We start from the raw sequence: 25,135 nt of genomic DNA on the forward strand, positions 1-25,135 counted from the left end.
GAACTGTTTTGCCCTTTTTAAAGATCAATAGGCTCAGAGCATTAGATTTAACTACTCACGGCACAGAGATGAGTTTCAGCGCAATAATGTGAATTTCTGGGGCAGCACCTCTCCACCCAGAACCCAACCTCCCTTCTACCGACTGGCATCTCAAAGCCAGGGCAGATTCCTTGCAGGAAACGAGCATTAATTAGTCATTAACAAGAATTTCAGCTATACCCCCTCACACATGATGCCAAGTGAAACTCTGAAAATCCGCCATATATAAAAATACTGCATGTTTAGAAAAGGTGGCTATGAACATACTGGCACACATTTTATACACAAAATTATTGCCATGCCAAACTAGTGATGGTACAAGAATTTGCTTTCAAACCCTCTATCATACTCAGGCTGAGGCTGCACAAGGGAAATGCCTTTATAGTTTGAAAGTAAAGGTTAAGAAACATACTGTATTGCTCCTCGTGTAGTTTTCTTAAACTCCCACTCCATTTCCGTGCTCCTTCTCATCCTCCTCCTCTTGGCACCGCAGCAAACTTGAGTTGGTGCCAACGTAGCTTTCAGATTTCTCTAAAAATCTTTGGTTGAAGATTAATATCTTGTAAATCACCAGGATGTTTTATCATCAGGAATAACCAAATACTCTCGTATAAAGAAAAACCTACCACCATATATACTTTCCGTACTTAAACTGCACCGATAAGCTAGCGGGAGGTAACTAAGCCAAGTGTTTTGCTTTGGGGTTTGTTGGTTGGTTGGGTTTTGGTGTTTGTTTATTTTAAATATGACAAGTTTTTGCTGTTTTTCACTGTGATAAATATTAGGCACAGGTGTGCGCACACACCTTACAATTTTTCAATTGGAACATTAGTTTATTAGGATACCTTCATAAGCAAGCCAAATCACTTTCTTAGATGACTAATAAAACAATTAAACACAGGTTGCAAAAGCCAGATGCAACTTAATCGCTTCTGTCCCAGGACAAGCGACAGCGCAGCACCCCAGCCCACTGAAAGGTGATTCATGGATTATTGAAACAATTGTTCGCCCCCACAAGAAATATGCTCCAGCACCAACAGATCCTTTTGCTGTTGCCTATTTATACATGCAAATAAACTGAGTGGCGCTGGTGAACACGTATCTCAGGAGCTATAGGCAATCAAATTGCTCCGTCAGCTCCTACGCAACACGCAGAACACATGTACTGTATTTATATGAAACAGGAATATTAACTGGAGACCTGTGTTAAGTGACTTGGGATGTAACTGAGCCCCGAATATTTCCACTCTATTTTTAGCCTGTGATATATTTAGAAATAATCAAGAAGTGTGTACAAAACAGAAACAAATTCTGACCTTATGTTTCCAAGGAACCCAGCTGATCTATGTACCCATCCTCCTTAGCTTTCAATACCCCATACCCTAGACAGAGCATCCTATAGAGCAGCATATGCTGATCCCTGATCAACATGTTGCTAAAAACACCTGTTCAGTTCCGGGAGTCTCGTGCAACTTTCATGCCACCAATTTCTAATTGCATTTGACTGTGGATTTCCAAAATGGCCAGATTGTCCAACAACAAAATATACATGGATCCCAAGGGCTTAGAGAAGAGCAGGGGGGAGGCAGAACAAATTTCCATCTTCTGAATAATCTAATTTGCAATCTTAATGCTGTATATAGGTTATCAGAGCTTTTGTATTAAAAGTTAATAGTGACACCTACTTGAATTTTATTCTTAGTAATGCAATCCTGTATAGATCAAAGGTTTTCCATTAAACTCAAATCAGCTCCAAACAGTTACAAGAAGCAGGATTTAACTTAAATTGATGCTTCCTCCTTACTTTCTTTGTTTTATTCCCTTAGCTAAGTGAAATGTTGTCCTAATTCTAAAATCAGTAGCTCATTTTATCTTATTTGCAAATCAACCAAATAGACTAGGAAACACACTGTTTACAGATGCACAAATAAATGAAGTTATATAGGTTTTTTTCCCCAAGATAATTCAGCTACACTCTTTTCTTCTGCAGAGAGCAATGACTGGCTATTTATAGCAGGGTTCAAATATCACTCAAACATACACGGCTACATACAATGAATATGGGCTTCCGAATCTGTAAGTCCTGCTCATTTGCGTCATCTTTAGCAACACCAAAAGGCCAGCTTGCTTTTTTTGTTGTTTTTTCCATTAAAAAAAACTACTGTTCTGGACACAACAAGCAGCACTTTAGTCTCAGCGCTAAACCTGGAACTAGACACAAGGTGTTTGTTCCTCTGCCTCCCCGGCCCTTCATGCCAACCTAACAAGGTTCCAACCTAACGAGGTTCTCCGGAGAGCGCCAAGGAGATGGAGCTTCACGCAGAACAGGACAGAAGACAAGACGCTGTCATCCTCGCATCCACAACACAAAGGGGAGAACTTTCACACCCGGACCCAATTCCCTCCCCTTCAGGCAGGGAGGGACTTGAAGGTTTCTCTCCTCCCACCAAATATACATGGAGCATCATCTCTTTCAGAAAAAAAAAAAACAGTAATAATCAGGTGGAAAATAGTGGGAATTAAGATCAAGTATGTCATCTTAATTGAGACAAAGAATACAGGAAGCCTCTTCCTCCTCATTTACTCACTCCCTCTGAATAACTGGTACAAACATAGAGTAACCCCAGCTCCTGGTCCTTGACGGGGATGACACAGGACAGCACCCACCAATAGGGCACAAAAACACTTCCCACAAAAGAGAACAAAGCCAGGATCCACCAGAACTTCCAAAATTCCCACACCTTTACTCCTATATTCCCGCTCCAAACAGCTTTAATGAAGGTTTTATTTTGCATGTTTCAGCACATCACTCCCCCTTTGCTAACTGAGCTCACATATTTGCCTTCTAACTGATAAAACTTCACCTATGAATCTGATTTCCTCAAACCACAAAGGATTTTTTTAACACAGCAAAGAGCGACCAACACAACAGTAACTACATTGAGCTGTCAGTAGAGCAGTAAATACTGGAAAAGAATCATCACGTGGCAAGGCTTTACACATCAAAAAAGTAACTTATCTATGACACATACTCTGAAGATTTTTGACTCCATGAATGATATTTATCAAACAGAAAAAAAAAAATCTGCTTCAGACCCGGAATCTGCAAAGCTTGTAGTGTGTAAGAGAATAAATATATCCCCTGTCAACAGGAGTCAGCACACACGGTTACATCAGTAGGATGTGAGATGAGAGCTACCACGGACATTGCTGCCTAATGGCATTTGCAATAGGATAATTACACCATTTAATACCAGCCTAACCATTCTTACTTTTACAAGTTGCTAAAAACAATTCATTTAACCAGCAGATTTTTGCCAAATTCCACTTGCAGAGCTTTCTTTTAAAATGTCAGGATTTGATCTACATGGGAATACTTAAAAAAAATCCCAGCATCCAACGTTCAAAACCAGATTTTTCTTCAAGGTTTCTAGTAGCTTGTTGCTGACGAGGAGGGGAAGGGAAAAAATAAAGTTCTTTAAAATTTTGCAAAATAAGCATTACTGCAAAACTAGAGAGCCTTCTACAGTATCGTCTTCTACAAGGGCATTTTTTTAGACAGGCTTCTCATACGCACACCGCACTTCATCTGGATGAGATTACGCTTTTCGTGGGCTATAAAAAAAAGCAGGATTCAATAATGGATCATTAAAGGCAACAATGGCAAGAGGTGTGAGAACTACAGCGGCTGAACCGCCGCCAGCTCGTTCGTTTCTGAGCTACTGCGGCAGTTTCCAGGCAAGTTCCCTGTCTCCACAGGTTGCCCGCTCGCCTCCTCTCCGGTAACGAGCCTTCCCCGGTCCCGGCGAGCCCAGACCGGGCCGGTTTGTGTCCCGACTCATCTCAGGTGCGCGGGGGACCCCGCGCAGGTGACTCGCTGTGGCGTTCACGGGGGACCCAGGTGTTTCTGGTTCTCGTCCGCAGGTGCGCAGTGGCCTCTGCTGGTGCCCGCACGGTCCGAGCGGAGCGGACCCGCCGCTCCCCGCCCGCAGCGCCCCCGCGCAGCCCCCGCCGCTCCCGCACACCCACCCCGCGCCCCCCGGCTCTTGCCCGGCTCCTTACCTGCGAGGAGGCTCTGGGAGCCGCTCCGAGCGGCGGCCCCGGCCGGGTCCGGCTGCCCGAGGAGAAGGGCGATCCAGAGGGAGCCGAGGAGCCGCCGGGCTCTCCCCGCCGCCATCTCTCCGCTCCCCGCGCCCGGCAGCCGGGCACCCAGCGCCAGCCCCTCCCCCGAGGGGGGCTCCTCCTGCCTCCCCCGCTCCTCCGCACCCCGAGGAGGCGGCCCACAGAGCGGCCGGCGAGGCGGGAGCGCGGGCGGGAGCAGCCGGTCACTCCATGGCGGGCCGGTCCCGGCTCCCGCACACGGAGCCTGAGGGGCGCCCGCCGCGCGCTCCTCCTCCCGCCGCCCCCGCCCCGCGCGCACACATACACACACACACGCACCCGCCCCCCCCTCTCCCGTGCGCATGCGCCCGCGCGCTCCGCCCCTCCCGCCGCTCCCGGGGAGACGGCGGCGCACGCGCTCCCTCCCGCCGCCGACCCCCGTGCCAGGTGTGCGCGCGCCCGGGCAGCCGCCCGCCACTGCGCCTGCGCGAGCGCGGGACGGGACGGGACCGCACGGGACGGGACGGGCGGCCGCTCAGTCAGTGCTGCTGTCCCCTCAGCCGGCACCGCTGTCCCCTCAGACAGTGCCACTGTCCCCTCAGCCGGCACCACTGTCCCCTCAGACAGTGCCACTGTCCCCTCAGCCGGCACTGCTGGCACTCGCTGTCCCCTCAGTCAGCACCACTGTCCCCTCAGACAGTGCCACTGTCCCCTCAGCCGGCACTGCTGGCACTCGCTGTCCCCTCAGTCAGCACCACTGTCCCCTCAGCCGGTACCACTGTCCCCTCAGCCAGTACCGCTGTCCCCTCAGTCAGTGCCAGTGTCCCCTCAGGCGGCACTGCTGGCACTCGCTGTCCCCTCAGTCGGCATCACTGTCCACCCAGCCGGTACCGCCGTCCCTCAGTCGGTGTCACTGTTCCCTCAGTCGGTACCACTGTCCCCTCAATCGGTATCACCGTCCCCTCGGTCGGCATCACTGTCCACCCAGACGGTACCGCCGTCCCTCAGTCGGTACCGCTGTCCCTCAGTCGGTACCGCTGTCCCCTCGGTCGGTACCACTGTCAGTCGGCACTGCTGTCCCCTCAGCCGGTACTGCCGCCCCTCAGCCCACACGGCGCCCCCGGCCCCGAGGAGGCGGCCAGGGGTGCGGGCCGAGCCCGCGCTTCAGCTCGTCGCTCCTGCCAAGAGACGCAGCAACGAAGCTCCCGCCTTTCAGCCAAACCAACTCTTCTCTCCCCCTCTCTCAGCCCAAACAGCGCGGCTGCAAAACCCGCCAGTGTCACCGTGCGCGGAGACGTGCAAAAAACCCTCAATTATAAAGCGCAAATCTGGTTTATCCTCGCAAACTCAGCGAGCCAAGCAAAGAGGCGTCGGGTGCGCGTTGCTGGGAACCGGCGAGAGGAAAAAAATACATCTCACACTAATCTTGTAAAAATAACTTGCAGAAACTTGTTTTCTTGTGCGGGGAGGATCTCTGCTGCTCAGTTTGGGATGCTGGCTTTCGTAAACAAGCATGTTTCTCAACAAACCAAAGGATAAATAAATGGGAAGAAAAGACCAAACGTACTTTGAAAAGGCAAATGAAATGTGTTTTCATCCTCCTGGGGGTAATTAATTTTATGCAGCATTTGCCATTCAAATCCAAATCATTTGAATGCTGCATCGTTACCAGCCGGTTTTAGTCTATCTCATATCCCTCCAAAGGACACAATAACAGCAATAAATATACATTCCTCCTCCACTCATCACATGGAGTGTACCCTTATATTTTTTTCCATCTCAGCTTGTTGCCCACTAAATTGTGTTTTTACAATGTGCATGCTATCCTTGCTCATTTTATTATTGACTAATTGAATCCTCTCTTTCAGCACATGAATTATGTAGTATCGGGGCTCAAGAAGTGGTAACCGTGAGATAACCGTACCCCTGGGGCACTGCAAGACGTGGAACACGGGTACATCCCCCCAGAATGTGCGTTTGTATCGCAAAACGATTTAAAATCTGTTTAAAATCCAGAAAGAAACACGTTTTTGCACCGGTAGCCACACTCCTGCTGAGGTAGCAAGGACTAATTCCAGGCAAGTTTACCTGATAACCTCCCCGCATGTGGCCGGGGTGTCCCTCTCAAAGCAGGCGCCTCAGTATTCTCCTGGAATTATCCCTGATCCAGCAGGATTTGCAGATTTAGAGGCTTTTCAACGACACATTTTGCTGAGCACCCAAACGCGGGTGTGAATTTTGCTGTACATAGAGATGCAGAGATGTGCACAATTAATTAATCGTTGCTGTGACTACAAAGCATCGGCTAATACTGGTGTCTGAAGTGCTTTTCATTGTGAAACTTGCTTCATTATTTTATAATTTTGTGACTGTCAGGAAACAGGGGTTTTGTCCTCCACTCAAAATATCCGGGAGCACTTTCACAACGAGGAATAATTACCTCCTCAGAAGGATGTTTGGGTTTCTCTCCGTTACGCTTGCCGAGTTACGCGGATATCTGATATGCCAGGAGGATTACCAGCAAGGAACTGTAATTTATACTGAAAATGGAAGCACTGATTAAAAGGCAGGACTGGTAGTAGAACCCCTATTAAAGCTGGTTAGCAATTCCCATCCTAAAATCCTACCTTCAGCCACTTTTAATAGTCCCAGATGAACTGCTGTGCTGAAATTTAAGCATCTTAAGTTCATACCTCAGGTTAAATTATAAACATTTCTTCTTTCCTTCCTTCTGTCAGGGATCTCTGAGCCTGCAAACGACAACAGGCGCTTTCTTGGACCATGCCAAGTGTGAAGATAGGAAGAGCAAGCGGAGAACCTGTCCTTCCAGTCCTCTCGGAGCAGGAAACTCCTGCAGTAACACTCATGGGGATGAGAACTGAACCAGGACAAGAACTGGACCAGGGACAAGAACTGGATAAAACAAAGCCCACAAAGAAGAGTCTGGAAGCCAGCATGTTGGGAGAAGGCTTGAAAACAGACTGGGAATGGGGAGAAAACTGCCAGGAGGACGTGCAACCCAGGAGGACCAGCACAAGACCAGCACAAGACAAGTACAAGACCAGTACATTACCTGGCTAAGGGCTGAAGGAAAATTTGGTGGGCAAAAGGGATCAGAGGCGAGAGGGGGAGCGGGCAAGGGAGGAGGACACACAACCCCAAGGGGAAGAGGGAATTCGCTAGAGACAGGGATGGAGATGTGGGAACGACAGAGGCTGAGGGAGGCAGAGCAGAAAGGTGAGGATATAGGAATGGGAATGAAAACCAACTGGAAAACTGTCACATCACGACTGGCAGCAAGTATCTGAAATACACTTGGAACGTACCTCGTCACCTTCGAGTGCTGGACGACATGCAAACTATTACGTTCCTCATTTTAGGGTAAGTTTCCACATTGCTGACAGCCTGCGTCAATGTCAACACAGAATTAAATTGCTGGCGTTTTTCTATGTTAGCTCTAAACGGAAGAGAAATAGCCTTGTATTAAAACAACAGTAGTTAGGCTGCAAAGTAAAACACTCCTGAGTTATGAAATACCAGAATAAAGGCTGCCAGGGCAAAAGGATAAGCCTGGCTCAGATGCTGAACCAAGGTCAAGGAACCAAGGTAAGTGCCAAAACAACTTCTACTTAATTTACTACAAAATGAAGATCTAGGGACTTCATGTACCTTGCAAGAAACAGTGGGGAAAGGCTGCCTGGCGCTGTGGCCGAGGGGGTGACGGCTGCTCCGGCGAGGGATGCAAAGCACAGCACTCAGAACAGAGACAGATATCCAAAATTAAAAGACAGGTTTTACTATTCTGTTTGTATGCCGAAGTTCCTCATCTGTAAAATACGGGTAATACCAGTTCTCGCAACCGTGTTGAGAAAATGAATTAGAGTTTGTGAAGCACTTGGATACCATAGTGATGAGTACTGTGGAAAAGCCCAGGAGGAAATGAATAAATCTGTCTTCAGAACAATATTTGAATAGTGTGCAGTAAATAAAGCATGGGCCACATACTGAACAGCAAGGAGAAAATAAAATTATTACTTAGTGAGCACAGTCTATTTTGTACAGTGAGTCAAGCCGGGAACCTGTCGAAAGAACAGCATGTCATCTAATTACAATTAAATAGTGTATCATAATGCAAATGCACAAAAGGGACAAATTACAGTTGCACAGGCCACCTTACTGTCGGCATTGCTGACCTTTTAAACTCTTGAATTAAAAACAAAACACCTTTAGGCTGCAAATGTGTCACGTACGTGTATAAATTCTTCCCTCACCCTTTAATATTTGGAGACAATATATTCACCTCAGCCACCCCTACACAGCTGAGTGCAAAAGGTGTTTTTCTCCTCCTGGAGATATCTCAGCATTACAGCCCAGATTTAATGCTGTCATTCAGCCATTGACACTGTACAGCTTAAAATTCAACATTTACCTTCTTTGGGAGTCTGTGCATGATCATCAGAGACAGACAATATTCTCCAGAGAGCGATCCACACGAGGACCTTCATTTCATCAGTGATTAAAATTTTGTCTTTTTGCTTGAGGTGCTTCAGATTTCAAACCAGCTTGCTGGATTTTTTGCTGCAGAAGCAAGGTTATGGCACAATGACAACTCCACTGATCCTTTGGGACTCCTCCGTCCCCGGGCTAGGACTGAGCCTTTCTGACTCCTGCTGAGATTTGGAGCTGCTTCAGAGCTGCTGCAAGTCACTCTGGGTTATCTGTGGCCCGCAAAAAGGGTGTTAAAATTAGGATTCGCCTGCTCAGCGGCACTCCGGTTGTGTCTATTTTTCTGATCGTGGTTTATCGCTTAGCAGGATGTGAGGTGACACTGAAGCGTTACACCAATTTATTGTTATCTAGAGAATTTCACGTCACTGGGCATCCTCTAACAGCTCAATAAGACAATCTGGGGCTAAGACGGGACAAATAAAGACCTGGATTATTAAGACACAGCCATGAGATACCTTCAGTTTAATCTGCTGTGCTGCCTCCCTTGTGTATGAGGCATCAGCTACGTCCCCAGACTTCTGGCAGCGACGACCTCCGTGATCGTTCCTCCACACCGATGCCTGCACCACGGTGCCCAGCGAGGCATGCTGTCTTTCGTCACTCACTACGTGCTAGATTGTTTTTTTTCCCAATTTTTCATATTTATTGCTCACAGATGCGGTTTTACAAACTGCTTGGAGGTTAAAAAGTCGTCCTCCTGACTTGGCAGAGCAAATTCTAGGTTAGTGGGCCGTTTGCCAGCAACTCTCTAACCTCAGCCCATATTTATGTCATTCCTGATGTCAACAGCTGAACAATTCCAACTTCTCGCTGGAGACAGACCTTCCAATAAGGAAGGTGAGTTCCCTGGGAAGTTTGAGGGGAAGACGGACAAGAGCCCCTTTGCGTGAGTCAGCGTTCAACTGAGTGAAATAGGAGCAGAGCAGTTGGTGTGAAATGCTTTTAAAGGCTTCACTTGCTGAGTGGAGGGGGCTCTCGAGCTCTAATTCAATGTTTGTTTATTTAGGGATTTCAGATGCAGATAGAGGGAACTTAGAGTCCAAAATGCAGGGTTTACAATCCATACTTTAAAGAATAATTTATTTTTTATGGGAATGTGCATAATGATGTGGGATGTGGCTCTCTGGGCATTCAGGAGAGAAATCCAGGTAACCCCCACGGGGAAAGGCGGATGGCATTGCAGTGAACGGGAGTTCTGCCATCCACGTCACCAGAGTGAGATTTCATCTCCAAAGCCTGTCGTGGGATGACACTGTGTCTCAGGCATTCCCTGTGAGCTCGGCGACACTTAGCTTGGTATTTTTCTTTCTGTTTTGGTACTTGTCCCGTAGTCTTTGTTCTCAGGTGAGATCAGAACTGGAGACTGCAAACTGAGCCTCCATCCTTCTTCCCCACTGGCAATGCCCTCCCTTCTCCAGCGTCCCACTTCTCACTGAGCTATTGTATTAATAACTCATTTTTGGACTGTGCGTACCCACTAAGAGACGGGACAGATGGTCCAGGGCCTCTCGCATGAACAGGATCAGCCTCCGCCGCTGCTTAAAAACCACAGAAGCCAGACAGGATTGCAAGTGTTATTTATCCCAAAGCATTTCCAACAATCCCACAAGAATGTTAATTACTGACACCAACAATCTTGTTCTCATATAATGGGAGCGCCTAAAGGTCTTACCTGAGGTTGGGACCTATTGTATGAGACACAGTAGGGAACACACAATAAAAGCAAGTCCTTTCCTGGAGAGGTTATAGTCTAGAAGGGAGCTGGAAGGAAAGCGGAACTGGGGAAAGGTGTCCAAAATCACCAAGGTTGCGCAGCAGGTCCACAATTCACGTCTCCGGAGTCCTAGTGCTTCAGTGCTATGTAAACACTCTCACATTTTCTCCTGGTGTCTGTGCCAGTGAAGGCAGGGAAGTGAGACTGCAGTCTGAGAGCAATTCAAAACAGAGAGGAAAGATTGGAGAGGAGAAAGGCTCAAAACAAAAGGAAGAGAATTGATACTTAGCATATAAAAACAGTCGTCTGCCTCTGGGCTTGAGAAATCAAAGAAACAATCTTAGACCAGCAAGAGAGGATGCCTGGAAAATACACAGCCCATTGCTCCCGGTGATCTCAGCGCACTTTACAGATATTAATTAAGTCTCATGCATAAAACTTAAGATACATTTGACTGCTAAGTCAACACCTGCAGCTCCCACAGGCGTCCTGTGCTGCTGGCACTCAGTCAGGGCTGCCAGCTCAGACTGCTCTCGCTGCTTAAACGCAATAACCAGCTAAAATGATTCCACGACACCCTGTTTGAAAATAGTGGCATAACTATCCCCCCCACATTTTAAATGGCAGACACTGGAGGCACAGAGAACTTTTAGAACCTTGTGACAGAATAGTAAATATGAACAAAATTACCTTAGCCCACTAATTTAACAGTTTAAAAACAGTGGCACCCATCATTAATATGATGTAGTGAAGATGATGATCTGCAGAAACGAGAAGGAATACTGACGTTAGACAATACAGAGTCCTGTTTGCTGTAATGAGCAACTACCTTGTTCATACACTCCTCAGGCCACTCTTTAAAAAGAGAGTTTTGGGTCTGCTCCTCATCACCCTTTCAAATGCTGTGAAGGAATTTCCTATAAATGCAATGCATTTTTCATGGAAGAAATATCAGACTGCTTCATTTTTACCATGTAGTCTGAAAAGGGGACAAGCACAAACAGTTGTAAATCGGGCTTTCCAGCAGAGTTTTCACGTTTGTGCAGCGGGTACTTTGAAGACCTCACTGTGCAGTTTCAGATGGACATTTATCTCTGCATAAAAGCGCAGAGACCTAATTGGACTCTATCCAGTAAGTTGAATATCTTGTTACCAATGCCATGAACAAACAGATCCAAGACCTCGTTTAGACACAGCGTTAACTCCCCAAGCTCATAAGGTGCCACTGAAGGACTTGTCTTCTGCCAGTGATCTCCCGCCAGGTGATCATGGTGTCTCTCAAAGCACCTTCGTGCTGCCAAAGCCCGGACGTGCCCTCGGCTTTGCCGCTGTCGGAGGAGCCACAGAGGCCTCTTTGCAGAGAGCAACAACAGCCCCGATTCGCCAAGGACAGAAACAAGCTTCTGTTCCCAGCAGTTTCCAGTTTGCAAGCAGAGCAATGCCTTGAAGCGTTCTGCATAAATTTCATTTTTAAATCATTTCTAGCCGCTTGCAAATTGTAAGCATCTCCAAAACCAGGGCACATTTGACAACGTTTCTTCCCAGTTTTCAGCAGTTCAACTTTTTACCCCCATCAGTGCTGTCTGACTGTTCTTCAGATGCAGGACTGAGCACTTTGGAGATACAAGGACAGTTTAAAAAGAAAAGAATCTATTTTGCGAGAGAGATGGCACTATGCTGAGAGCTCTGGCAGATAAAACGTGGGTAGCCTTCAAATAGGTAAAGTGTTTTACTCGCTAAAGCTGTCAATCTGGCACTTCTCACACACATTAATTTTACTTTCTTTTTTTGTTTAAACATCCCTTCAGGGCAACAGTTCTGGAAAAACACCACCATTCTGCCACCTTTCCATGCTCCTCCCAGGGGAGCGGTGATCAAAGCCCAGGGAGCAAAACACGCGGCTCCGGTGGGATGTGAAATGCGGGTGATCATGCCGTGAACCCGCAGATCTTCCTGACAGGTTGGCTGCACACTAAACATCAGCATCTATACATCTGCTGTCACAACATGGTTTTACGGTATATTTTTATTTCCTTAGGACCTGAATGGCAACTTTAAAAATCAAATTAGAGGCTGAGTGCTCCAGGCTGCAGCCCCCTGCCTGAGCCACTAAATCAGACTAATTGGAACAACAAATATGGCTGGAGAGCAGTCCCTTACGAAAATGTTGCCTTTGCAGCACATCGCTCTTCCTCCTAACGTGACTTGACTGGACTTATTGACTGCTTGGTATTTCTGCAACTGCATTCCAAGTTTATTGATTCGAAGAAATATGAAATGAGTTTCAAAGAGGTCAGAATGCGACTTTGCGCCCAAGCGAGACACAAAGACATTCAGAGATACAAAACTGTGCGGCAGGAACTGCAGGAAATTAAACGTTGCTGCTTCATACCCAGAGACATGGGCGGGTTTTGAACATCGCTGCCCACGAGCAGCCTGGCCCAAAAAGAGGGGAAGGTGCTAATGCACCTTCTAGTGAGCAGGTACCTCCACGTTGTAAATGTTCCCGGGGCTGTTGCTCCACCTACTTCGCCTTCCACTAATACACGTTTTGGGGGATGCTCTTAGAAGGACCAAAGGTAGAATGGCACATCCTCCTTCAGGGCAGTGGGAGGTACGTGCTGGCAGGAAATCTGAGAATAAAAAACACTCTTGTGCTACACAGGCAGTGGAGATTTTGTGTAAAAGCAAGATGCCCTTCACATTCCCAAAATAATTCAGCAAAAAAGGATCACTACCAAAAACTGGAGAGGATTTCGATGTTTGGAGCAAATTTACATTGCTAAAAATGAGGAACTGGTAGAGAAAGAGGTTAAGGCTCTCTGAAGTACCCTTCATTTCTGGACGTGCAGAAGTGTATGTATTCAGCAAGAAAGGTATTTCTCAAAAAGACTCAATGTTCGAAAACCTGGAGTGAGGGCTGAGGAGAAATTGAGGTTTATGTCTATATCATCTGGAATGAACATTTTCGTTCTAAGAAGAAACGAAGTGGCATTTTCCGGATGCGAGCCCTCTGAGGCAGGTAACAAAAAATACATCTTTGACAGAGGAAGAAAAGCTTTCTCACAAATCTAATGTTCCTCAAGCCCCGAATGGCTGCAATCTGCCTCTAAAACCATCTTGCAGGCTGAAGTTTGCTTCAGGATCTGTTAGCTTTGTCTAAACCATCCTCTCCAACGGTAGTCAGGCTTTTTCCTCCTGACCTCCAGCCCACTCACCAGACATTAGCTGCTATTATTCTGGGGTTCCTGTCGCAGTATCTGCAGTGTTGCCAATATGGCTCATGCCACCAGCTCATTCTAGAAGTAAAACTTCTGGAGAAGGCAGCGTAGGGGAAGATAAGGAACAGTATTACCGATGTGCTTTTGATGTTTACTGCTACTAATGCTGTTAATGTGTGTTTTTTACTGGAGAGCGGAGCTCATGCATTATGCTCAGCTTAAAAAGGAAGCTGTAAAGAAGTACCAGAGAATGACATCAGGAAGGAAGAAAAACCTCACATAAAACTCCTATTCTATTATTCTATTATTCTCTCTCTTTTTTTTTTAAGCATTGCATGCAGTTTCTGACAAGTGCAGTATTCCGTGGGGTACGGTGCCTCCAAAGACCCCGAAGCAGCACATGTTGTGCACAGGTTCCTGCTGCAGAAGCGAGAACTCGACATGGAGCGAGGAAAATACCTGACAGCGAGCAATTCCCAAACCAGAACAATGAAGAGAGTCTTGTTCCTGGCTACAGCCAGCCACACGTGACAGCTCTCACTGACTTCCAGCCGACGCAGGTGAATGATGCTTACCATGCGAGAAGTGACAAATCTGAGAAATCTTGGGCTTCACCTAAAAATAACAGATACGTTGTATGTAAAGAAGGACTAAGCGCAGAAAGCTCTGTGATCCTCTCCAGCTTCTCTGCAGCATTGAAAGGATAGGTGGACTCAGATAACAGACCGGATCCTGGCTGTGTTTTGGAACAAACGACTCAAAAGTAGATTTTTTTACTCACAAAGAACATGGGCATCAATGAGTCCAGGACCGGATCTGTGGCATCGCAGCAGCTGACTTGGAGACCACGTTCCAGCTGTGGGTCTGGCGTCAGGGAACGGATCTGTCACCATGTCTGTCCTGAAGCTGAGAGAACACAGATCCAATAATCCAAAAACCTACGGCAGAAGGGAGGAGGGCAGAGATCTCGAGACATCGAGAACGTGCGAATGCCAACGCAACGGTCAGTGTGGACAAAATCCCCGCTTGGAGTCCTTTATGGGATGGCTGTGTAGCAGAGGGTGAGCAGACCACAGCCTGAAAGATACGTAGATAAAAGTTATGCATTAACTTATACAGCGCTAGGAACTTAATTAGCACCCCCCAAAAAGCAACAAGTAGACTCTTGAAAGTGGGTAGTGAGTGAAACTGCTCTAAGCCAGCACTTACAGTGGGGATCTTCTCTCTGACCAAAGGAATCCACTGTTCAATGCAGGGGGAAGCAAAAGAGATGGTCTGAAAAATCAGCAGCGTACATAGTTGTGTTGAAAAGCCTTGTTCGCTTTAGAACACTTTTACCAGAGCACCTGGAGAACAAGGATTAAATAAAATAAACAGGGAAACGGGTACAGGGCGCTGAGTAAACCTGAATACAGCCCACCCATCCTAAAGCTCATCTCCTACGTTGAATTATTATGGAATATACAGCAGACACCAGAGGAAAGGCTGAAAAGAATTGCAGCTCCCAGAAGAGGAAACAGAATTGGCAACGAGAGGACATTCATGAGAAAGGGGAAAAAATGCAACCCTTTGTGATTACAGTGAAGCACAAATAAATATGTAGGAAAAGAACATTTTTGATTTCCTGTAAGGAGGAAAGTTTGGGGGAAAATGGCCCATGCCAAATATTTTTCCCTGCTGGAGGCACCAGCAGGGTTCCAACAGCCACGTTAGGAAAACAGATCATACATTTGTGCATATTCAACGGCTCCTACGGGACACATAATTTTCTCAGGCTGCCGTTTGGGTTGTGTTTGGCACTTGAACTGTTTGATAGCCCAGGATCTGCGTAGATGATGTTTTGTTCTGCGGGAAAAGAGCAGAAGCACATGACCAGAAGCTCTGATCAGCTTTTGAAAGACCCAGACCAGCAGAGCTCAACCAACAAAACTCCTTTGTAATGGAAATGCCATACCTAGGCATGAAATTAGAAAAGCAATGTGTACAAGGAGATTACAATAAGATTGAAGTCATCCCCAGTATTAATGCCCCAGCAGAAAGGGATGCGAAGTTAAGATACCTTTGAGCAGCGAACTGTTGTACCCAATTTAGCTGCCCAAACAGTCAATGACAGATCTTTCTGTGCAAGAGTGTTCAGCAGACCCAACACGCGGATTTTCACAGGGAAACTGAAAGGAGATAATTAATAGCCCCAGATAAACAGAATTAAATGCAAACCTGGGCATAGATCTTTACAGACCAGTGCTGACTGAGCTGAATTCTTAGGACCCCAGCGAGGCTTAAAGATTAATTCTCATACAAAAAGCTTTCTACTTTTTGTAAAGCATTTGTAGGCTGCCTACTTGAATGTTCCATCTGGTTTCAATTAGAGATAGTCCTTACTTACAGTTTTAGCTGGGGGTAGCTGTGCTCTGGACAATTGAAGCTACGCTCTCCATCCCATTCCAGCGTGAAGTGACGCCTTCCTCTCCTTACCTCTGTGATTAGTAGGAAGTTAATTGATAATAAGTCAGACTGTGTTTACACTCCCAATTGACCAGCTATATTCATGTCAGCGGGGCTGCCCTGTTTGTAACGCAGTTTGAAACCCTCTGGTGCCCTCAGCTCCGGAGAGGTAATGACTTATTCTGAGTTAACACACAAATCACTGGGCAGGCGGGAGATGCTGAAAAGTCATGCAAATTCCCTTTGTTCCCAGGAGGCACAGCCTAAGTGGCCTCACAGGAGCTTGAAGAAGAGTTTCAAGGCTGTCCCAGAACATGCAATGCTTCCTGAGGCACCACAAATACCCAAGAAACTTCTTTTACTAACTGTTTTGCTACGTACCGCTGCTGTGGTGTGCAAAGGGGACACCAAAGGGCAGAGCCTCTACCACGAAACAAGCATTTCAGTAAAACAAATACACCAAACAGCTTAAAAAAGTGAAGCAGCACAGGCCAGGTTGCTGTGGAGGAAACGAGGGGCAGCATTTTCCTTTTTGACTCCACTCGCTTTCTTAATTAGGCTCCTATAATCGTGTAGCAATAGGATAAAGGTGGCTCCCTTTGCAGAAACACACTGCAGTGCAGAAGTGAATAACGCACATTTTCCACCTAGACCTCTCTAAATATTAGGAAGGGCACCTCAAGCACAAAACTCAGGACAAGGTCCTAGGGGTCATCTGGCCTTTTCTAGAAAAGGTAAAAAGACATTAATTTACCTTGAGGACCAGACTGCCCGTGGTGTCTTCACTCACTCAAAGGGTTCCTACCGGCACAAACAGGCAGGCCAGTGGAAGCAGCTACAGCCCTTCTCCACCAGAATAGTTTGTTTCGACCCAAATATTCCAGGGATAAACCCCAAACTCAGTCTGGTCAGCAGGAAAGGTCTATCCAGCCAGACATATCCCCAAGCACCTTTGAGAAGAAGTTAAACCCCGCGAATGAAGAGCCTGCAGTGCACAGGCAGCTCCTGCAGCAGGGAAAGGCAAGAGCAGGTTTTTCAGCATCAGGACTTTGAACTAAGGTGCCTAAATTCTGTGCAAATTTCACTGCAGACATCTGCTTGGGTCCAGCCTTAAACCTCCCTTTATTTGTGTGGAGAACAGCAATACTTCCACGGTGTTTCACAGCGTCACCGCTGAACTCAGTAATCCCTCTTCGAGACCTAGGGGTGGAAGGTCCTGCACAGAAAAAGCTTTTCTTTTATAAAAGTAAGGCAAAAGAGGACATCAAACAACAGAGTCAGCCTGAAGGCACTGGGAGGATTCTGAGAGATGTAATATGCTTGGGAAAGGTAAACCTCAGGCTCAAGGGCCCCTCACCTCAGCGGACACGGCTGCCACGGTGCTTCGTCCCTCGAGCGAGGTCTCTTGGCTCCAATTTCTCTACATGGAAGTTAAAGATCATTAAAATCTTCCATAGGACAGCCATGAGATCCAGCCAACATTCCTCCCTTCCATAAATAAAACCGTTTCTAGCACTGGCAGCTCTGTGAATTATTGCAGAACACATAATAGTCCCTGTATTTGCCTACACAATCCCTGCACTCCCCAGACCCAACTCATTACTGTGCTTAGCGAAGCGCTTTGAACTGCCTCGAGCATGAAAAGCCCCATATAAGAACAAATTTTATTCTCATAAAAAGGTATTAAGGCAGGTTAGAGGCACTATTGACGCACATGATGTGTTATAATCGGCAAATGTTCACAAAGGCGAAATCCAGCTTTGTGCATCCAACTGGAGGGCACCTGCATCAGCCTTTGCGCTGCGGATGAAAAGTGATCGTGCTCCCTACCAGGACCAGTCCTTTCCAGCTTCAGCTACTGCCTTCCAAAAATTGCCATCGGGGCACCCTGGTCTCCCCTGGTCTGGACTCTCATTCCCTGCTTGCTAGTTGTGCCAGATTTGCTTCTTTCCAAAAAAAATTACCTGTGAAACAGAGGGATGCTGAAGATACAGGACTGAGGTAGCTGAAGTCCTTAATAGTAGAATTCTAATCACTTCTAGTGACCCAGAAGTCCTGGAAAATAAATAATATTTAGAAGTGCCAGGTCATCCATATACACAGAATCTTTCTATCAGCGCTGTGCTTAAGGATGTTATCAGAGAAACCAGGAATGTTCTTGGGGTTGAAGAACAGTGGGCAGAGCAACTTCTGTGGGCCCACTCAAAAACACTGGGTTGTCCCCAGCCAACGTCATGTCCCAGAGGGACATCAGAGTCAGCACTTTCACCGCTGTAATTACCACCAACCAAGATAAATACGTTAAATATCAATGGGAATATTGAGAAATAACAAAAATTAATATGGAAACCACAACATATGTACTCACAGGCACATGTGCACGCATGTGTGTGCAGCCTGAGATCCTGGCCCACGAGCTGCAGCCAATCCCGAAACCTTCCGCTCTCTTTAATTTCTTTTGCACAAAAGAAGTTAATTTAAAGCACTGTGATGTTGGGTAAAGACTGACGTTGGGTAGCAAGCGCTCTGGTTTTCAGGAGGCCAGCAGCAACCCAGCTCCGAGATGCGCACAGGGCCCATTGCGGTGAACGTTTCCGGAGAAACGCCGCAGTCCATGAGGTGTTTCTGTGGTCCAAACATCGCCTGAGAGCTTTCGCCTCCAGTCTGCACTAAAAGGTTTGTCAGATTTCTCGATCTGGTTAAACTTTCTTGTCTGCCCTCGCTCTGCCCACAAAGCGCTGCTGGAAAAGATGGGAACTCTTATTTGCACGCACAAAGACTGGGAGTCTTTGTCCTCCACGCAATGATGAACTATTGGATGGAAGTTAAACCCAGCAGGTCCCTCAGTGTGTGTCCTGTGAGCTGTTTCTCCTCACGCTGCTTGAGCTGAGCCCGAATTCAGAGGCGTGAGCTTGGTGTTAATAAGTAGGAGGAGACCCGGACTAGTGATGTGCTCACGTAGCTTCATTTTTAGATCTCTCCTGATAGGAGAAACTGAGAACCAAAGATGTTCCACTAAGCTTACTCACCCAATTACTTACCGGAGCACTTTGAAAATGTGATAGGGGTCAGTGTAACACCCCAAGCTCCTCCCAGACCAGACACTGCGCTTTTGGGAAGCATCACGAACCAGATTAGCTTTGTGGCTTTTGTTTGGTGGTTCTGACTTGCTTTTGACTACTTGCCTGCTCACTATGAACACCCCACGGTGCAGTTGCATTTGACATCCCTATAACAAACCCTGATTTATATGGCCTTGCACAATTCCTCCTCCTTTGTGTGGCCTTGAGAACAGCGAAACAGGCATAGTAAAACGGTGCCCATTTAAATCAGCCACTACCAAAGGAGCAGACACCTTCAAAGAATGGTATCTTTGTGAATCAAACTTCACTCTTCCTGAATAATCAGGGTTTTTTAAATGAAATGTAGCTTTCGGGGTCTGGCAGAAGCAGACAAATACTTACTCCAGTGAGCAGACTTAAAAAAATAGGTGAAAGCATGACCGAGATTCACAGAGCTACAGAACAAAAGCCAGAAAAGAACCAAAGAAGAAAGTCAAACGTGCTATGTTCGTCGCTCAGTCATTCAATTACAAGCACTTGAGCAGCTGTCCAGTGAAAAGAATTCAAGCTCCCTATTTTACGGCGCATCTCTGAACACCTCTGATGTTCCTCCACGTGGCGATGCAGCAAATGAGCTGTACCCGTCAAACATCTGCAAACCATCATCGCTGACGCTCGCTAATTTAGGATCTACATCGTAACGTACCCTGCTCCCAAAGCACGTCCCCTACTGAACACGCCGCTTGCTCGAGGAATGTGGTTTTTCTTCGGGACGATGGGAACGCTGCGATTATGTGTTACACGTGCCAAACAGGCAGGGCTGGGTGGGGAAGAAGAAGGGAAGATTCAGCTCTGAAATGACAGTACCTATTTTTGGCTCCCGAAAGCAAGCTGTGCTACTCCCACTCCATTCTGACGATCCAACACGTATCACTCGAGATGTCACTGAGCCCAGGCAGCCTCAACAGTTCGGGGTGCTGGGGGAGGGAAGATAAGCAGCAATTTTTCTGCAGTCTGTGGCAGGAACAGATAGTATCGTGGTAACTGTTAGTTTGTTATTAAGATTGAGATGACATTATTTTTCGGTCTGAACCCATCATTACAACACAGGAGATGATACGTACCTGGCTCTTCCCACTCTGACCACCCTCCACCAGAATGCAGCAGGACGTCCCCTTCTCCAAAACATCCTATCTGAAAACATGTTGGGCAACCGCCATGATTTTTAAAGATCTGGTTAAACATGCTGCAGGACGCTCTGCTGCCTGGGACACATAGAATGTGATCTAATTGGCGTAAATTTATGTCCAAGCAGACAACGCACGTGAAGCATCTCTGATGGGCAGCACCTCACGCAGCCGGAGCCAAGTTCTTCAGGAAAGCAGGTGACAAAACGCAGCCTTGTAGCTCTTGGGCTCACCTACCCACAGAACACCTTCCCTTTCTTCATTCAGGTGCTTTTCTTCGTTACCTTATCCTGCAGTACACTGTGCTGTTATTGGAAACACACACAGAACAGTTTCTCAAAACGCCAGGGCATTTATCTTCAGAAACGCAGCAGCAAAAGAAAATGACACCACGTAGACACTGTAAAAAGAAAGCATCCACTATATTAAAAAAAAATAAAGTTATGTTATTGATCAAGGAACAAACCAGTATGAATAATCACAATCACATTTTGCGGCCATATAACTCCTTTTATCTTTTTCTCTCCCAAACATCTGAAGAATATGAATGGACGTCTGAATCCTTTACGTGGGAGCAGCTTAAACTAGCGCGGAGAGAGAACATGCAGCCGCGTATTGATCTGTAAAGACAGAGTGAGTTCAAACCTGTGTTAACGGTCCCTGATCTTGGACTGGGCTGGCAAAGCTCAGCTCAGCACCAGCCCCATCCTCAGTGTCTGCTCACCACGCACCCACGAGGGCTCTGGATCAATTCTCTTCAGCAAAGGTTGGCTGAAGAAGCACAGCACTGTTTTATTTAATCATGGTGGAGTTTTGGTATCCACAGGAAACAAATACAAGAACCAGAATGTATATTCATGATCAGTGACGAGAGAGTGGTAGAAAATGTCTGTGCTGCTTCTTTCCATTCCAGCCTGTGCCTTTGAAGTCATGGTAACAGCTTTTGGATTCGAATCCTCTGATGAGCCTCCCTGATTTATTAGGTAAAACATCTGGAAAAAATCAAGGCTTGTGGCAGTGTAAATCCTCCATAAGGAGCGGAGCGGGGTTTCATCTGAACAGCACTCCTGTCAAAAAGCAAGGAAACCTGAACCCTGGCTTAAGGTTGCTCCGAGGTTGAGAAGCTCCGGCTCGGAACGAGCTCGTTCACGTTCCAGCCGCTGGCCCAGAACCCAGCGCGCGGACTTGGCGGAGGCTGCGAGCAGAACGTGCATCAGCCAACAGCCCTCGGTGCCGGGACCTCGCCGGAGCTCACGAAATGATTTTCATCCGCTCTTGCAGCTTGAACGTCGGTAGCAGTTCTGCCCTTGACATTAATAAGGCAGCTCCTGTTATAAATCACCACGTACCGCAGGAGCGGTGTGAATTGGAAAATACCAGCCGCTCTCCCGCAAAGAAACAGGCTACGGCGAAATACAGATAGGCCAGAAATACACGGTTCAGGTCAACCATGCTGCGTTGCTGTGATGAAGATGGGAGTCAGGGGGACTTTTCCATTCCCTAATTACGACGGTCCATGTTGGCTTTGGCAGGAGAAGAAAATCGCCAGCCTTGGATGGCGCTGATTCAAAAGGAATAAAACCTGTACAGGCAACAAACAAGGAGACGAGCATTTTATGACGTGGATTTCTTCTATTATTTGGAATCAGCCCTGAATTAAGAAAAAACAAAAGGAGAAAGGGAAGAGCAGAAACAGTTTGCTGTGCTTTGGAGTTACTGCTAAGGGCTCCTTCTGTGAAATGTGTGTGTGCGCATCTGTGCGTGTCTGTGTAAAGTATTTGTTATTAATAGATGAGGGCAGAGCTAGAAATCACGGAGGTACTTGACTCAGAATTATTTACTCTCTGCCTCCTCCACACAACAACCCATGTTCCAAATTTCAGAGCTCGCGCTTTTTGTCCCTAGAGAACCATCTTTTGACACTTATTTTCCCATTTAAATCCCTCTTCCAGCAATTTGAATAAATACAGTTCAAACACTAGCCTGAGTGCCAATGTTCTTTTTGGAGGAGGCGTAGGCCCAGCAGAGGAGGGGGAGCTGGGGGAGTATTTTTTTAATCAGATAAATTATTGCTGGGAAACCAGCCACTTCTCTCCATTCAATTTCTACTCCATGGGGAATCCATCTAATACCCCTTCTCTTCGTGTGAAGCGGCATCCGTGAGATGCTGCAGCAAAGCAGGGAGGACGGCAAAAGGTGGGATGGAGTGCGGGGAAGGAACAAACAACGGGAGGAGAAGAAAAGCCAAAAAGACGGGAACGCACCTCCTCAGACAAGGGAGGAAAGGAGAAAACGTTTGTGCTCATTTCTCTGCTGGCAAATTGGAGCAGGCTCGAGTGTGCGCAGTGAGGGCGGGATGAGCCGGCTCCAAAAGCAGCTTTTCACCCGTGGGGAGGTGGCACAGCTCCAGGATGGAGGTTCCGATTGGGTGCTGATGAGTTTTGGTGATTTTGCGCCAGTTCACCTCCCCGCTGGAAGTGGGACTGGTGTCTGCTTTGCTGGGTGCCTGAGAGAAGCCGAGGAGTGGGAACGGAGCTCGAGCGCAGTGGGTTCCAGACGTGCATGTCATCTGGGCATCCCTTTAATTCTTGTTTGTATTGCTGCAACGCTGAGCGAGACGAGGCTCCTTTGTGCTGAGGCGCTGTGTCCTGAAAGCTCCGAGTGCAAACAGGCAGACAATTAGAGGTGGGGAGTGGAAACAGGTGCACAGAGAAGGGAAATGATTTTCCCCGAGCTCACTGAGTCAGTGTCCAAACCAAAACCAGAACCCGCTGCCCAGGCCACAGCACTTGCTGCTTTTTCACGTGCTCACACCAATTTAGTCGGTCAGCTTCCCACATTAATACTTCTCAGCGACTTAAAGAATTTTTAAAGAATTACAGGGTAACAGCACCTGAATGGGTGTCACAGTGCGCTTTGCTGGCCTTTTATTCTCCTTTATAATGAAGAATGAACTGCTTTAGTGGGAGAGTTGGCGGTAAGTGCAGGAGACTTCTGAGATTTCCCAGATTCCAGGAGTGACTGCAGTACAAATAATGGTGAAAAATAAAGAAATCGACTCAGCAGGAGGCAAAGGGAACAAGTGGAAGAGTAACTCTGCTCTGGAAAGCTGCAAGGATAGGACACATAAAGCAGAAAAGAGAAATAAGGCAACAAAAAAATATCCAGAGGTATATAGTCTGCATTTCGGGTAACTTCCTTCTGACTGTCAAAAAACTGCTGAGCACCATTCTCAGGGAAACAGGCCTCACCGAGTCCAGTTATTTTTGGCCCAAAACAAAAGAGCTTCTTTTAATTCAGAGCTCGTTTCCATCTGCCATAACAGGTTATGAGCTTTTGTCAGTCCCCCCCCCCCCTGTTTATCTGTCTCCAAATCTAAGCTGTGAGGTGTCGCTCCCAATACTGCAGCTTCCTTTCCCAGGCAAAATTAATGCTTAAAGCAACAGTGATTAAACACATAATTAAAACACCCTTTAGCTCACCTAACAAATAAACTTCTTTTGAGGCTTCAATTAACCTCTGAGGTTAATACTTGGAATTACAGATCTCCCTAGAAAAGCCAGAAGGATTTGTGGCAGGATGAAGCGAGCCCGCTTGTTCTGCAAGCGTCAGGTCTTGGGGATCGTCTTAACCTGTAGTGGTTCTTGTCCAACTGAGACATTCTCAGGAAAATAAATTAATAACTTTTTGGCATTTTCTCCCTCTCTAATAAACAGAGAAAGTGTTATCTCTACCTTCTCGTAATTTTTTCTTGTATTTTGGGTCCCTAGACATATGCACTTTATTAAAGCGCTGCCCATTTGAGAGGCTTTATCCAGCAGTGGATGAACACTGGTGCTATGTATACTCAAGCTGTTTTGTGCGTTTAGTTGTCCCTAAATGTCTTTTTGGGGATCTGTTCCAGATTCTAATCATGTTACATGAAGATTCAATGACTCAGTAATCTCTCCCTTCCCAATCCCCAAGAGAAACAGAAACTCCCAGCTCAAGCGTGAGGAGTCCCAGCTCTCCGAACAGATGTGCGGTTGGGTTTTCTTCCACCACTGGGTTCAACCTTTGGGTTTCTTCTTCCCCTCCATCCAGCCTCAAAGCATCAGGTAACTCATGGGAATTTCATAGCGTTGACATGATAACTCTGATTGACTGACAGGTTCCAAAGTAATTCAAGGGGAGGGAGGAACAACAGAAAAACAGGAGGATACTTCTTTAGAAACCACGATTGAAATGCTGGTGTAAAAAGGCTGCTGGAAATCTTGTTTTCATCACCCACAAAGTCTCCGATGCTGGAAAACGTACCCCTCTTTCCATATTCTCCAATTTGCTACAAGTTTGAACGCGAACACCGTCTGCTGGGAATAGCTGACTGTGCCAGAATACCATAGTTGCTGTTCCTGCGTGGTCCTCCCCTCCTCAGATCATCGCATTTCAGCCCAGAAAATGGAAGTTGCTGCGTGTTTACCAACCATTCTGCTCCTCTCCGCTCCGCAGGACCTCTGTGGGGGAGCCAGAATTCTGCTGTTTACAAGCCCATCTGCTTCTGTTGCTTTTCTTCACCTGGTGCTCGCCGGCTCTGTTCAGGATATTGCTCGCAGTTGGGCTGGGAACTGCAAAGAGCAGATGAGGATTTCAGGTGGTAAGCGAGCGGCATGAAGAGAAGAATACAAATCTGTTCTCATCTAAATAGCCCTAAAAGTAATTTAGAACAAACAAGATGGAAGAGGAAATTCCAAAAAGCTGACAAAGGTTTCAGCAGCACAATCATTCCAAGGAGAGTTTTTCCCATATTTTTATGAGAATTTGAACACTTAGAAGCAGAAAGGATAAAGCATAAGCGCTCCAGTGACTGTTTCCCTGAAA

General features: G+C 46.7%; 1 protein-coding gene and 1 long non-coding RNA gene across 12 annotated transcripts in view; both read right to left on the minus strand.

The window, feature by feature from the left end:
- The window catches only part of NEO1 (neogenin 1), a 160,943-nt gene extending 156,473 nt beyond the window's left edge, over positions 1-4,470 (minus strand). For 4 of the 11 annotated variants that reach the window (XM_065077125.1, XM_065077123.1, XM_065077120.1 and 1 more), the window contains exon 1: positions 4,102-4,467. In XM_065077125.1, coding sequence (XP_064933197.1) covers positions 4,102-4,216 — 115 coding nt within the window. In that variant the 5' untranslated portion in view covers positions 4,217-4,467. Of the gene's footprint in view, positions 1-4,101 lie in introns of all 11 variants that reach the window. The other 7 variants (XM_065077122.1, XM_065077126.1, XM_065077118.1 and 4 more) reach the window with 3 other exon arrangements.
- Positions 4,471-6,913: 2,443 nt separating this feature from the next.
- Positions 6,914-25,135, minus strand: part of LOC110366033 (uncharacterized) — a 96,764-nt gene continuing 78,542 nt past the window's right edge. Inside the window, exons 18-23 of the long non-coding RNA XR_010475485.1 lie at positions 22,543-24,882; positions 17,994-21,860; positions 14,794-17,449; positions 14,366-14,661; positions 7,810-14,199; positions 6,914-7,597 (exon numbers count right to left, since the gene is read on the minus strand). This is a non-coding gene — a long non-coding RNA (uncharacterized LOC110366033). The remainder of the gene's footprint in view (positions 7,598-7,809; positions 14,200-14,365; positions 14,662-14,793; positions 17,450-17,993; positions 21,861-22,542; positions 24,883-25,135) is intronic.

Source organism: Columba livia, chromosome 11 (genome assembly GCF_036013475.1).
Source record: "Columba livia isolate bColLiv1 breed racing homer chromosome 11, bColLiv1.pat.W.v2, whole genome shotgun sequence".
NCBI lineage: Eukaryota > Metazoa > Chordata > Aves > Columbiformes > Columbidae > Columba > Columba livia.